The following is a 16,391-nucleotide window of genomic DNA, read 5'->3' as shown; positions in this document are numbered from 1 at the left end:
TTAAACTATCAACTTCCACAACAGATGGAAGTCTGTTCCAGCAATAGTTCAGACACAGAATGGGTTTGTTAGGGCAAAGTCTTGTCTGAACAATTTGATTGGATACTATGATGTGGTCACAAAGGAACTGGATGCTAAAAATAATTTTGATATCATATACTTGGATTTCAGGAAAGTTTTTGATACTGTTGTACATGGAAGACTGCTGTACAAATTTTAGCCGTATGGCATTAGAGGCAAATTGCTTCTATGGATAAAGGGGTGGTTGAGGGGGAGAAGACAGAGAGTGGTAATCAATGGACACTGCTCTACTTGGGCCAATGTTAGTGGCGTCCCCCACGGTTCGGTGCTGGGCCTATTGTATCCCGTCAATGGTGACGGGATACTTTCGCTTGCTCAGAGTAAGAACCTGAAGGAGCATAGATTCAAATTGAGGAAAGACAGTTGTAGAACAGATTTGTGGAAGTTTGCCTTTAGCCAATGGATAGCTGGTTGCTGGAACAGACTTCCATTTGTTAATATCCAATTACTGTGGCACAGAGCGAAACGGAGACAGAATAAGTTATGATAAGTTTAATAAAGGAATTAGATACATACAAAAGCTTTCGGCTGTTTTGTCAACCTTCCTCAGTTAAACTGACAGTTAAGAATGGAACATGAGGGCATGTACTGCCAATCACGTACGTGAGGTGCGTGATTAATTGTTGGATGTTGAAGTCTGTGGCTGTGATGCATGCGAATGTTGCCAGTGTTTGTCATTAGTCGGAATTGTTGTTTCAATGATAGGGTGGACCCAATATCCACTGCTCCTGTTGTCCAAGGTATTGGAGCATGTGATGTTCAGTGACTCCAACCAGGCACGTCGCCGATAGTGGCGGGACCTATCCACAGTCACGACATCGCAGTGTGGGTCAACATTTAAGCAACCACATGGTGTTTGCCCAAACGTGTTCGGCAATAGCTGTGTGCTCCACATCCACTAAGCGGATTGCTCGTTCGAGTTTGGAAAAGCGTTTTTCGAGCCATTTCCAGTTTCTCCAATGTAGCAGCTAGTGTAGTCATGGCAAGAGATGCGGTAGACCAATCTGCTTTGTAGTAAGGTGGGGACTTCGTAGTAAGTGTTTTCACTTTAGAGATGAAGGAATGTAACTTTCTGTCTGGGAGTCGTACGCATTTTATCCCACGTGATTTTAAGACCCTAGAAACCTGGTGTGATAGGTTTGGGTAGTATGGGATAAAGGTGTTCACGGTTGAGTCATTACCTTGGGTGTTTCTGTTGGTCGCTACGTGGCCATGTGTCTGTAGGTCACACCTGTCAAGGGCATTGATGGGATTGCCACACTTCGTAAGATCCACCTTGACTTTAGCAATTTCGGTGTGTCTTTCATCTACCGAACTAGAGTGAGTCCAGGCACGAGTTAGCAAGTTCGTGCAGTGGCAAGAAGATGCCTACGCGTGTGTGCTGACTGGAAGTTGGTAAATTGGCCAGCACACATTGGTTTACGATGGACAGTTATCTTCAAGCGCATGCCCTCGCGTCAGACAAGGGTGTCTAAGTATGGTATGGTGTTGTCCGATTCTAGCTCAATGGTGAATTTTATGAAAGGCGACAGAGAACTGAGGTGGTCTAAGATTTGGTCACCCGAATTTCTGGCCATAACCACGAACACATCATCCATGTAGCGACACCAAAAGGTAATGGGATCTGGTACATTCGTAAATGCACGACCCTCTAATTCCTCCATCACGATGTTTGCCGTGACTGAACTAACCGGGTAACCCATGGCTGTGCCGTGTACCTGTTGGTAAATGGAGTCGTTGAACATGATTGTTTAAGCCAACTGCTGACGAGGATGTTCACTTTCGACTCCCATCGTTCCAAGGCTTTGATGGGAGGAACAGTTAAGGGTTGGTAAACAGAAGTGTCCTGCAAGACCAGCAAGGCTTTTGTCTCATAATCTGTGTGATTCATTACGATTGTTCGACGTCCTTTATCTGCCGGTAGGATGATGATGGATGAGTCTTGTTTCAATGTCTTAAGGGCAGAAATTTGTTTGCAGTTCAGATTGGAAGAAGCAGGGCAAGCATGGTGCAAAATTGCTGTAGTCTTTAGGCAAATTGTGTTTGCCACATCTTCAGAGAAACGTGTTAAACATGCTTCTACGCCTAAGGCAATATCAGTGATTGGTGGGTTTCTTGGGAGAACAGCAAATTTCATACCCAGGGTCAACAGGTCTACTTGTTCTGTAGATAACTGCTTGTTGTTCAAGTTCAATACAAAATGTGTGCAACTTGTGGAAGGGGTAGGTATTATGCTGACAACGAAATTCACGGGACTCGCCAATTAAAACAGCAAACTTACATTTTTGACGTGTACAGTAGCATTCGGATTCTCGGATGGCTTGGTAGCACAAGGTATGGATTATATTGGTGTAAACAGGGTCGGAAACTAAACTTCTAAGTTCGACTAGTAGGGCTGCTTTACTCAAAGAATTTTGCAAGTCTCGATGAAGGCAGCCAATCCATATGTTCAGGGTCTTGTTAGCTGAAGTTTTGACAGGCACGTCCCATACATTCGTTAGGAAACGGTAGTTTGTAGAGAAATCCTTTTGGGATGACCTTGTTTGATTTCCATCTGTTGTTGTTGTGGAAGTTGATAGCTTAAATATTAAATAAATTTAAGGCTTAACTAGACAAAAATTTGGAGTGACCGGATGGGTGAAGTGGGAATGGGTGTTTTTTTTTGTTTTTTTTTCTTGGCTGATGCTGTTGCCTCAACTAATGCTAATGGCAAACTTCCACACATCTATTCTAAATGAGCGAGGAAGTGTTCAGATGTTTTCACATATAAGTTTGCTCTATTAGTTTGACTATAATCCATGGTGTATTCAGTAGAAGAAAAGTTGTGAGGACATGCTTTATGAATGAAATTTTTGGTTTTCCATACACATGGTAAAAATATACCCAGCTTCTTGACATAATATGGCCTTGACAATGCTCCCTCATGTATGCACTACTCAGAATCCCTCCAGTCAATATCTGACAGAGTAGAGGCAGCAAGATGAACACTAGCTGAACCTGCCTGTGAACACCATTTCAGAGCTGTACCCTCAAAACGTAAGAACGATTGGATCTCGCGATGATGTAGATCATAAGCACAATACACATCAATCGTACTGCATGATGGAAGACATGGGGGATTTGTCAGAACTTTGCTCTGGAGACTAAACATGGGTTCCACCACTTCAAGTCTCCAATAAACAAAGTGGTGGTATTACACCAGTGATAAGCGTTATCTACCACCTACTATTTCCTGATAACACAGAGGAACAACATACCTCCATGTGGTGTGGACAAATGCCACACCTGTGCCCCTGCTTGCATTGGTTCACACCTGGGTGGTGTCACCTCCAGTATGCTAGGCATCATATTACAGGACTTGCACATGAGGGTTATATCCAGGGTTACTAACAGTCCCATTGTTGTGAAGGTGCAAACAGAGGATCTGGCTGTCACAGACCGCCCAGACTTTGCTGAAATTAGGTCCACTGGATGGTTGTATCACGAATATCAGTTCCATCAGTGTTTTAGACTCCAAAGTAGCAAGCATAGCTTAGCATACCTGAGAGAATGTCTGACAGGCTGAAGGACAATGCTAGCAGAAGTTTAGCTGCTGCTGCCAAGCTTAGATGAAATATTACAACTGATATTTATGTCACAGGTGTAACACTATTATCAGGTCCATTAATTTTTCTTTTTTTTTTTTGAAAACCACAAACACTAGAGGTGTTAGAACCTATAGTACTTAGTACCATGTTTGGGTTGGAGGTTGAGAAGACAAAAGAAGATATTTGTTGACATTGGACTTGAACTTCTGTAGACTAATTTTCAGGAAATACGTATGAAGGAAGGTTGTTCCCGAAAGCAGCAGTTGAATGAATAAACAAGGAAGATGAAAAGTTGGATCTGTGAGTTTGAAGTTGGACAGTAAACAGATGGCTGGTGGTGGCACATGTTCGGACTGTTTTGAAAGAGAGAGCAAGAATTATAGAAGCCAATTCAGAAGAACAGTGCCCATGTAAGTATCTGTAGAAAAAGCATACAGCAGAAACAGTATGTCTATGAGACAGAGAGTGAAGAGACTCTGTTAGAAAGGAGTCATTAATTAACCTAACTGACCTTTCTAAATGGAATATAGAAGACTCAGAGGGGTTTTGGGGACACTGCCCCAGATGTGGAAACAATATTCCATGGTAGGGCGGATTTGGGATTTGTACAGAATGAACTGCTGTTTGAAAGAAAAGTAACGCCAATAGCAAAAGAGAAAACCAAGTTTTTTAGATGCAGAGGAACCAATTTTTGTAATATGCTTGTGCCAAGAGAGATTAGAATTCAGAGTAATCCCCAAAAGAGATATCATTTTGCCTAGAAATCAGAGTGTCACCAAAGATAAGCGTAAGAGCAGAAGAATCCTTTTTGTGAGATATAAGACAAGACTGAGTTTTAGAAGGATTGAAATCAACTAAGTTGTTTTTGCCCCACTGGAGAATTACCTGGAGATCGGCATTTAAGGAATTGGTAGGAGATTTTCAAAAAGGTTGAAGCTGATTGAGCAGGACAAGGTTTCTCAAAATGGAAAGTGGAATGCAATGTGCTATCATCGGCAAAACTATGGATGGGATTTCCAGTCAATGGAAGAAGGTCATTAATATACAACAAGAGGAAAAGAATGGGAAAGAACTGAACCTTGGGAGACACCAGCATTAGTGGAGAAATTAGAACACAGAAAGGCATCTACCATCAACCTCAGTGAGCGATCAGAGAGAAAACTGGATAACCAATTACTAAAAACAGTTGGCAAACCATAAGATGGAAGCTAGTTTAGAAGATCTTTATGCCAAACATGATCGGAAGCCTATAAGATAGCAAGAGCAACTGCTTGTGTTTCACCAAACTTTTCTGTTGATTTTGTCCATAAATTTTGTCCATTAAGATTAGCCAGAATATCACCAGTAGGTCGACACTGATGGAATCCATACTAGCGATCATTGATCAGAGAGAAGGTTTCTAGGTAGTTTAAGAGTTGTTATCTAATTGATTTCTCCATTACTCTAGAAAGAGTAGAAATAACTGCAATAGGACGATAATTGGATGGGAGGGACTTGACACCCTTTTTAGGAACTAGCTGGATATGAGCAAATTTCCAAGCAGAGGGAAAAATATCTTTGGAATAAGAAAAAAAAATAGTTGGAAGAAAAATGGGATGCTAGCAGGTCAGCTTTATCCTTAGCTGAAGTGACAACAGAACCATCTGGTTTTGGCAGAGATGGGCAAACTTTGTGGCCAATAGCTTTGGCAAGAGACCAGACTGCCCGGCTACCATTTGGGCAAGCAGCAAGTTTTCTACTCTTAGCCTGTTCAAAATCTAGTTTTGACTGATTAATGACTGCTTTACAATTGTTGCGAGCTTTGGTGTAGGCAGAAAATGAAACTGAAGAATTGGAAACAAGCCAATTACGATATGCAACATTCTTCTCTTGAACAGCCTTAGCACATTTATTGGAAAACCAAGGTTTAGATAAAGGACGAGATTTTAAAGTGTAGTGTGGAATAAAGGATTCCATTCCTACAAGAATAATTTCACTGACATGATCTGAGCAAAGATTGACATCAGAAGTTTTGAAACTGTAATCCAACCATGGAAAAGAAATTTCACATCCCATTTTCCATTCTTGTAAGGGCAAACAATATGAGGTTGGGAATAGCCATCAGATAAAGGCTCCATTGGAGAAGAGACAATCACCAAGTTTTGATTTGAGGTACCTAGAGGACCACTCACTTCGACCGTGTACTTAGAAGGGTTGTTTGTGAAAAAAAAGATCAAGCATGTTGGCTGTATGATTAGGATTGTCTGGTATTCTTGTAGGTAAATGAACAATGGTCATTAGAAATTGCAAAAGCCTCAGCATCTCGACCAGCTGGGTCGGGGTGACAAGACAACGGAAGCCAGCTGGAGTTGTGAACATTAAAATCAACAAGGAAAATTACCTCGCTGTTAGGAAAGTTGGACTGGAGAAAGTCAAGTTGCAAAGAGAGAAAGTCAGAGCTCCAAGTGATTAGTGGGGGTGGGAGAACAGTAGGGACAGCAGATGAATTTGACACAGTGAAGTAGAGAGATTTTAAGCCAGAGACGATCAAAAAGAGGAGATTCCAAATTACTAAATCTCTGACAGGGAATATTGGAACTGACATATGCACAAGTACCACCTTTGAGGCGAAAGGAATCATACAACGAATAATTTGGGCAACTGAGATGAGCAGTAGTTGAATCAACCGATAACTGAGATTCTGTCAGAAAAGTACATAGGGTTTAGCAGACTGCAAGTGGAAATGGACAATGTTGAGATTAGAATTGAGGCCACGTATATTTGTGAAATGAACTAGGAAGTGTTTGGGAGATTTGATCTTTTCACAGATAAGCTTACTCTATTAGTTTGACAATTCATGGTGTATTCAATAGTAAGAAAAAGTTGAGGGGACATGCTGAATGAAGTAATGAAATTTTTGGATATGGCATACACAGGGTAAGAATATACCCAGATCCTTGACATAACATAGCCTCGACAATGCCCCCCCCCCCACGTACACACTACTCAGACTCCCTCCAGTCACTATCTGGCAGGGTAGAGGTAGCAAGATTATACACTAGCTGATCCAGAAGCCTCCAAAAGAGTTACCAATAGGTTCAGTCCGGTGTACTAAAGGCCGGCCTGCGAACACCGTTTTAGAGCTGTGCCCTCGAAGTGTAAGGGAGATTGGATCTCTCCATGATGTTCATCATAACCTCAAAAGTAATCAGTTATACTGCATAATGGAAGAGATGGGAAAGGATTGACCAGAACTTAGCTGTGGAGACTAAACATGGGTTCCACCACTTCAAGCCTCCAAATGCAAAGTGGTGGAATTGGACCGGTTGATGAGAGTCATCTACCACCTAGTATTGCGTGGTAACACAGAGGGGCAACATTCCTCCATGTGGTGTGGGTGCCACACCTAGATCCCTGCTTACGTTGCTTCATACCTGGGTGGTCACCCGCAGTGTGCTTGTGCAGGGAGGTTACACCCAGGATTACAAACAGTCCCACCATCGTGAAGGTGCAAGCAAAGGATTTGGCTGTCACAGACTGACCAGAAATTGGGTCTAATTGACTTGAATGTCACCCGAATATCAGTTCCATCAGCAATTTAGACTCCCAGGTAGCACGACAGCTTGTCTGGCATATCTGAAAGAATGTCTGTGACAACCTCAAGGACCCGTTAATGATTCACCCTTCCAAAAAGTTGCCTTAATTATTAGAAATACAAGTACAAAAATTTGTATTAAACCATTAAATAACTTACATATCTTTCGTGCTCTTTCTATTGCTTCTTTTACTTTTTCCTGTTGTTGATTACAGAGGCCAGTTATGTGTTTATCATAAAGATGTCCAGTATAGGGAGAGACAAACTGACTTAGAAGCTTTACATTCTGAAAATAAAAATTCACAATACAGTCAGTTCTGCTATAACACAGTAAATGTGTTTCTAAAAATCTCTGTGTTATTTCAAGCATTAAAAATAACAGGACTTAAGGGAAAAATAGGGGTAGAGTACTCAAAACAAACCTTCAGTCTGATAAGTAAAACACTAAAAAAATTATAAACCCAATAAAATTGCTAACACAGTTTTATACATCTTAAATTTCTAATAAATAAATATGGCAATAAATATAGCACTTTACCTTGACAAGATACCTTGTACTGGTCAGAGGCTATGTATGCTTACGTACATAGCTTAATAAATACTGTAATATGTACATACCAATTGATATTTCTGTTCATTGACATTTTTTTTTATTTTTTGGATTGTAAAATTTAAAACAGTAAAAGTGCTCCTCTGCTCAAGCTATCGGGCCTCACGAAATTTATGTTCGAACAGAAAAATCTAAGCTCCGGAAAACATGAATCGGCCTACAATATCACCTATCTTGTGAATACAGCAAATGACAATGGTGTGTCTCCAACCAAAACAACTACAGTAAATGCTAAATATAGCTCTCACAAATTTGACATTTTTTAAGCTTCATAAACTTGTATGTATTGCTTTGCAGGTTGCTATGTTCAGCTTGGTGCCAGGTTTTGCATTCACCTGGTGTTAATACAAAATCGTGCATGACCTAATGCGAAAATCGCGTTATACTCGCATTGTTCACTTATATATCAGTCGAGTTGGAGCAAACTCTCATTGCTAAAATGCACGTTAAAGCAGAACTGACTGTACTCAGAAAGCAGGAATGCTCTTAAAAACAGGATTGGAAAAAAAATATAATAATTACAAAGACTTCTTCCTCCTCTTATGTTTCTGGAACTGCAAAAGATTAAACTGCCCAGTTTAATCTTAATGCTCACAGCATAGTTTTTTTTTTTTTTTTTTTTGATTTGGTAGTTGTTGGCGCATCGGCTTCTGTGGCCATATTGCACCTCCCAAGGTTTTTGCAGTACTTTGATCCAAGCCCGAGGCAGGAATCGAACCCGCGACCTTTGAGTTGCCGGGCAGGTACTTTACTCACTCGGCTAGCCCGGTCGGCACAGCATAGTTACTATTAACTGCATTAGTATTGCATTGCACTACTATGAATAAATTATATAAATAGGCACATATACACTGAATTATCACTGAATTATGCCCAATACTTCGTAAGTACCCTCAGTACAGCAGCGATCAAACGTGGCATTGATTCAACAAGATGTCGGAAGCATTTGGGAGGTATGGCCAACCAAGCTGTGTGTAATGTGGTCAGCAATGCAGGTATGGAGGTGATTGGTGCATCCAGATGCCTGATATGCCTTTCCATAGTGTCCCACAAGTGCTTTGTGGGATTGATATCAGTGGAGTTTGGAGGCCAGTCGGTATGCTGGAAGTCAGAACTGTGTTCCTCAAACCATTCCTGCACAAGTGCCCGATGACAATGCATCGATAGCTCGACACATTGTCATCTTGGAAGACACCATTGCCATTTGGGAAAAAGTGTAACATAGTCGAACAAGTACACAGTCAGCAAGCAGTTGACAATAGCAGAGACCACTGATACGTTGTTCCACACGCACCAGGGGTCCAAGTTCCTGACAGTGAAACATGCCCCACACTGCCTCCACCGGCCTGCACTTTTGATTCCATGCATGATGGATCAAGAGCCTCATGTTGTTGATAGCAAATCCGTACACGACCATCCACAGTGTGGAGTAAATAACATGACTCATCCAACCAACACACCTTCCAGTCTTCTAACATCCAACTTGCAACTCTTTGCACCAGGCGAGTCTTTTACACCGATGAACCTTGGTTAGGAGAGGATGCCATAGGGGTCATCTGCTGGTATAGCCCATATGTGCGAGCATGCGATGCATGTCATGCCAGATATTGTTCCAGGTTGGCCCATGCTGTATTGGGTAGTCAATTCTTCAACAGTGCTGCGCCTGTTCGCTTGCATGAATCGTCAGACCTGGCGCTCGCCTCTAACATCAACCTTCCGCTGACCTTTGCAGTTTCGCCGTTGGGTCACTGTTTGAACATTTTGACGCCAGTCCTGGCATCAAAATGTTCAAACACAGAGGGTAACATAGAGGGGCGGCATTCCTCCATGTGGTGTGGGCGCCACACCTCATGGATTCCTTCCATTTGATCAATAATCACCAGTATGAATTCCATCAGTCTTGATCCACTGGTAATATTTTGGCTTGCATTACCCATCTGTGGACAAATTCAATGGAAAAGTTGAAACTCAAACAGTTGCTCTTGACATTTCAAAGGTTTTGATCATGTTTGGCATAAAAGTCTCTTAAATTAGCTTCCATCTTATGGTTTGCCAACTACTTTTTTTTGTAATAGGCTATTCAGTTTCCCCTCTGACCACTCACCGCAGGTGTTGGTAGACAGCTCTGTCTTTTAACTTCCCCACTAATGCAGGTGTTCTTCAAGATTCAGTTCTTTCTCCCACACTTTTCCTCTTATATATTAATGACCTTCCACTGACCAGAAATCCTATTCATAGTTTTGCTGATCACGGCACATTGCATTCTACCTTTCAATTTAAGAAACCTGCACATACAGCTTCAACTTTTCGAATATCCACTACCAATTCCTTAAATGCTGATCTCAAAGTAATTCTCCAGTGGGGCTTATAATTCTCAAAAAGAATACAGCCAGGCCTCACGTAACACAAGTTCGATTAACGAGTTTTTCAGTTACCGCTATTGGAAAAAATTATACCAATAGCGGTATAATTTTTCACTTTACACAATGCAAATTTCCAGTTAATGCGATTTTTTTTATGTGATAGTTGAAGAATATTTGAATCGCACTAAGCTTGCTGCGCATCGGATGGGCAACAAACAAGCGTTTGTCCACTGCCCACCTCAGTGTGTTCCGTCAACCATCGGACGTGTTACTTTTTTTTGTCGCCCGCTAATAAAGTCAAGTGCCGACTTGCATTTAAAAATTCTAATTTTTAAATGCAAACAAAAATTTTAATTTTCAACTGAGAAAAATGAAAATGTTACCACAAAGGAGATAACGGTAAAAGAACTAGATGAAATCTTTTGTATTGTAGAGAACCTCAAACAAAAGGTTTGAGGTTCTCTGCGATATTTTCTTTGATATTTATTTCGCCAAGGCCTAGATTGCTGTCGGCTGTCGGAAATTGATTGAAGAAAAAAAGAAAGCCAACAATGTTCAAACGACTCTGTTCAAATATTTCCATAACAAATAGTTTCTTCATTGTGTATTTTATGCAATAAACATTTAATTCAATAATTATTTTCACTATCTTTTACATGGTATGCAGTTAAAAAGTTATTTAAAAGGCATTTTTAATATTCTTTATGGACATTCCTGAAGGTCACAGACCAATTATAATTTTTCCAAATGATTATTATATTCGATTAACGTGTTTCCATTTTGTGCGATGCGCTCGCAGGACGAATTAATCACATTAATCGAGGTCAACCTGTGCTTCTGCTCCTATGCTTATCTTAGCTTCTGCTCCTATGCTTATCTTCAATGACAGCTATGATCTAGACAAGATCATATATCTCTATTGGGATTACCCTGACTTCTAATCTCTCTCTCTCTCTCTCTCTCTCTCTCTCTCTCTCTCTCTTGGCATAAGCACATCACAAATATTGCTTCCTCTGCATCTAAAAAACTGTGTTTTCTCTTTTATTCTCGACATTACTTTTCTTCCAACAGCTACTCACTCCATACAAATCGCAAATCTGCCCAACCACCAAATACTGTTCCCACATCTGGGATAGGGGGGGGCCCCCAAAACCTCTCTCAGGCTTCTTGATTCCATTCAAAAGAGGGCAGTAAGGTGAATTAATGACCCATCTCTAACAAAACCAGTCAGCATCCTTTTATTGTCCAAATTTAAACTCACAGAGCCTACTTTTCTTCCTCATTTTTTCCTTCAACTTCCATTTTCTGGAACAACCTCCCTTCATACATATTTCCCAAAAATTACCCGAAAATGGTACCAATTACTATAGGTAATTGGTACTATTTTCGGTACTATTACTATAGGCTTTTCTTTAGTTTTCATTAAAAAAATTAAATAAGTAAATAAATACAAATATTATCTAATATCTATTAGACAATTTATTAATTTTATTTTAATTTTAAGCATGAGGACCACAAGATATTTTTTTCTAATATGGATCAAAAGGAAAACTCCAAATTATATCATTAAAAGTAACATTTTTTTTTTTATTTAAAAATATTTTATCAGTAAAATGTATTTTGTATATTTTTAATTATATATCTTTAATAAAGATATTTATTGTAAACACTGTCATTGGGGGAATTTAAATTGTAGGTAACAAATCCAGGGTTAAAGTACCACAAAGCTAACTGTCCTCATCTGTAACAGTGTACTTTAATAATCTGATTATAACTCATAAAATGAGTTAAACAGAATATTTTCTTCAAATTTATCTAATAAGGATATTACTAAATACTTCTTTAAATTAGCTACCAATATTTTCCAACCATGAATATTAAATATTTATCTGTTTGAGAATAGGAAAAAAGTCTTCACAGTTAATAGTATTAGTATTAGTATTAGTAACGGCCGTATGGTGCAAGAAAGCCTATGGCTTATGCTGCACCAGCCAAAAAAAAAAAAAAAAAAAAATCCGAGCAAAACAATGATAAAAACAAAAATTAAATAAATAAATAAATAATAATAATAATTAATAAATAAATAAAAATAATAAAATGAAATTAAAAATTAAATAAAAAGGAAATTAATCCTATCATCCTATGCGCTTCCCTTACCCGAAAGTACTATCCAGATGACCTTTGAATTTCCCCAAACTGTCGGCCTCTACCACCCATGAAGGCAACTTATTCCAGTAATTTATAACTCGCTGGCTAAAATAAAACTTCCTGCAGTCCAATCTAAACATTTCCCCGCGTAACTTGAATTTATGTCCCCTAGTTCTAGCATCATTTATAATCTTGAAAATTTTGTCCTCATTCATTTTACTGATGCCTCTCAGAGCCTTAAACACCTCAATCAAATCTCCTCTAAGGTGTCTAGTTTCCAAACTCTGCAACCCACATATTCGAAGTCTTTCTTCATAAGGACGCCCTTTTGCCGATCTCACCAGGCGAGTTACCCTTCTTTGCACCCTTTCAAGAAGCTCGATGTCTTTCTTTAGGTGCGGTCTCCATACTTGAACACAGTATTCCAAGTGTGGTCTAACATAGGCCTTATATAATGGGATTATCACGTCCCTATCTCTACTTGCAAAAGTTCGATAGATCATCGATAGGACACCATGGGCCTTCCTTGCAACCTGTTTACAATGCTCAGAGAATTTCATGTCTGACCGTATCGTAACACCCAAGTCCCTTTCCTCCAGTACTGGGTTTAGTTGAACTCCACCAAGTGAATAAGTTATTTTGGGATTACTGTTTCCCAGGTGTAATACCTTACACTTTGTTGGATTAAAGCACAGCTGCCATTTTTCTGACCATTCTTGAAGTCTATCTAGGTCTCTCTGAAGAAGCTCAGCTTGACAGTGATCATTAACTACTCTACCAATTTTAACATCATCTGCAAATTTAGACATCACGCCCTCTATCCCTTCATCAATGTCGTTTATGAAAATTAAAAACAACAGTGGTCCTAATACTGATCCTTGGGGAACCCCACTTCTTACATCAACCCAATCTGAGGAATAGCCATTTATCACAACCCTCTGCCTCCTGCCCTGAAGCCATCCTTCTATCCATCTAAGGATTTTCCCAGTGATTCCAACCTGTTCCAGCTTATAAAGCAACCGCTCATGTGGGACTGAGTCAAAAGCTTTGCTGAAATCTAAATAAACAATGTCGAAATTATTCCCTAAATCCAGCTCGTGAGTGACCCTTTCGAAATAGCGAACCAGATTTGTTAAACATGATTTTCCCTTGACAAAACCATGCTGAGTATCCTTGAGAATTTCAATTCGATCCAAATGATCCTGAATTCCACCCTTGATCAATGCCTCCATGATTTTCCCTACTACTGAAGTCAGACTGACAGGTCGATAATTTCCCACTTCACTTTTAGAGCCACCCTTATGTATGGGAGATACATTTGCACTTTTCCAATCCAAGGGAATCTCCCCAGAGTCTAGTGATGCTCGCATAACCAGCCTCAGTGGTTCAATGCACTCGCTTGCCGCCTCTCTCAAGATTATAGGGTATATTCCATCAACTCCAGGAGCCTTACTAGTCTGTAGGCTTGAAAGTTTTTTCATTAAATAATCTTGCGAAATTTCAATATCATTAATTACATATTTTTTAACTTCGCTCCCACAATTTCCCATTGCCACAAAAGGCTTTTCATTTGTAAATATCGATGCAAAATAACTGTTGAGTTCATCTGCAACGGCAGCTGGTGTATTTATCACTATCCCCTTTCCCTTACGTAAAGGTCCGATCTGGTTTGTCCTGCTCTTCTTGGCATTTATATATGTGAAGAATTCTTTATCCCCCCTCTTTGCTCTGTTTGCTAGTGATTTCTCATAAACTGCCTTTGCCTGTCGAACCTTTTCTGTGGCTCTATTACACATCACCTTGTAGCTGTTATAGGCTTCAGGACTTTTTATTGCTCTGTAACGTTTCCATGCCACCTTTTTCTGCTCAAGTAATGTGGCAACTTCACTATTCATCCAACTTGGAACCCTTCTCGTGGAGTATTTTTTTAATGGTATATACGCATTCAAGGCATCTGTGATTAATGTTTTAAAAGCGTACCACAGTTCAATTGTATTCATTCTCTGCGCGATATCTACCCAGTTAATAGAGGCCATGTAGTACCTTAAGGCATCGTAATTTCCTTTTCTGAAATTAAAACCCATTCCTTTGCCTTTTACTTCTGCTACCTCTCTCGTCATCATCCACCGTAGAACTCCATGATCACTTCCTGCTACTGGTTCCTCTACTGTCAGCCCTGTTATGTCATCTGATTCATGTGTGATGATGAGGTCTAGGATATTCTTTTCTCTAGTACTTTCCCTGACATGTTGATACAAATAACAGTCATCTAGTTGATTTAAAAATTTTGTTCCCCATGTCGAGTTTCCTTCCCATTTACTCCAATCAATTAGAGGCAAATTGAAATCACCCATAATAATGCATTGACGCTTACTTGCCCATTCCATTTGCATGTAGAGGCTTTTGTCATAGTCTTCACAATCACCTGGTCTGTAGATTATGCCTACTCGCATTGTACCTTTGTTTCCAACTATCTCACACCATACAGACTCTATACTAGCATGTGAAATGTCTGAATCTGGGAAAGCTATCGTCGCACTCAGGCTGCTTCTGATAAGAAGCATTACCCCACCACCCCTTCTATCTACTCTATCCTTCCTAAAGACATTATACAAGCCGTACTGAAACTCATCATCCCCAATTTCCGGGTGGCACCACGTCTCCGTAAGCCCTATTATGTCCGCGTTACTTGTTTTAACCACCAGTTCGAATTCGCTCATTTTATTGACGACACTTCTAACGTTACTGTATAAACAATTAAGATTTACTGTTCTTGTATATTTAACAACCCTAACACAACCCTTGAAGTTTTTTAGGCTCTCTTCCCTGATATTAGCTACCCGCTCACGTGAAACGTCTTTGCCCCCAGAACATCTAGATAATACGTCCAGTTGGGGTAACAGATAAGAACTCTTAAGGTATGTGCAAGAGTTACATTGACCAATATTATCAGATAAACGCGTGTCAGTATTACCCACATCCCCCCTAACTAGCAGTTTCCCTGAGCCTTTAAGGTATCCTCAATAATACTGGCAAAAACGTTTGCACCACCTTTGTTTAAGTGTATCCCGTCTCTACAAAACAAATTCCTTCTACCTACAAGTGTGGGCCATGCTGATAGAAATTTACCCCCTAAAGCCTTGCAGATTCCTTCAAGTCTTGAGTTAATCCACAAGGCTCTTAACATATAATCCCTCCTATCGTGTCTGGGCAGAATTGCAGACACATAGACATTATGGCCTAGCTCGCGACATTTCCTCAGCATGGTCCTGTATTTTTCCAACAAATCGTCAGATCGTGTACGTTTAATATCGTTTGTTCCCACATGAATAATAATATTTTCTTTACCCCCTTTAAAATCTGACAGTCTGTTGGTGACATCATCAATAGTTGCTCCCGGCAGACATACCCTGGTTCTGCTCCACCTATCTTTATTACAAAAAATATTCCCCGTTTCCCTGACAATGGAGTCTCCTAATAAAACAATGTCCTTTCTAACCAGGGTAGTTTGCACTTGGTTTTTCTGTTTTGAGGCTCGAATCGGGTGTGCATCACTTGGTAGATTGCTGGAGTTTTGAGTCCCTGACGAGCTCCCAGAAGCATTATTTTCGAGGGCAAGCACTCGTTTTTTCAGGGACTCAAATTGTTCCATCAGTGCACCAAATTGTAATTTAGCGCATCGGCTTCTGTGGCCATAGTGCACCTCCCAAGGTTTTTGCAGTACTTTGATCCAAGCCCGAGGCGGGATTCGAACCCGCGACCTTTGGGTTGCCAGGCAGGCACCTTTTACCCACCTGGCTAGCCCGGTCGGCAAATATTTTCCAACCATGAATATTAAATATTTATCTGTTTGAGAATAGGAAAAAAGTCTTCACAGTTAATAGTATTAGTATTAGTATTAGTAACGGCCGTATGGTTACGGCCGTTACTAATACTAACTCATAAAATGAGTTAAACAGAATATTTTCTTCAAATTTATCTAATAAGGATATTACTAAATACTTCTTTAAATTAGCTACCAATATTTT

The 16,391-nt window shown here is 40.0% G+C and overlaps 1 protein-coding gene across 2 annotated transcripts in view; it reads right to left on the bottom strand.

The window, feature by feature from the left end:
* mRpS18C (mitochondrial ribosomal protein S18C) overlaps positions 1-16,391 on the bottom strand; it is a 127,424-nt gene that overhangs the window by 43,623 nt on the left and 67,410 nt on the right. For both annotated transcript variants that reach the window (XM_090388149.1, XM_090388150.1), the window contains exon 4: positions 7,402-7,528. In XM_090388149.1, coding sequence (XP_090244275.1) covers positions 7,402-7,528 — 127 coding nt within the window. The remainder of the gene's footprint in view (positions 1-7,401; positions 7,529-16,391) is intronic.

Source organism: Mastigoproctus giganteus, chromosome 13 (genome assembly GCF_048544385.1).
Source record: "Mastigoproctus giganteus isolate SK-2022 chromosome 13, ASM4854438v1, whole genome shotgun sequence".
Classification (NCBI taxonomy): domain Eukaryota; kingdom Metazoa; phylum Arthropoda; class Arachnida; order Uropygi; family Thelyphonidae; genus Mastigoproctus; species Mastigoproctus giganteus.
Note: the sequence above shows the minus strand (reverse complement) of the source record. Positions and strands in the feature narration are given on the sequence as shown.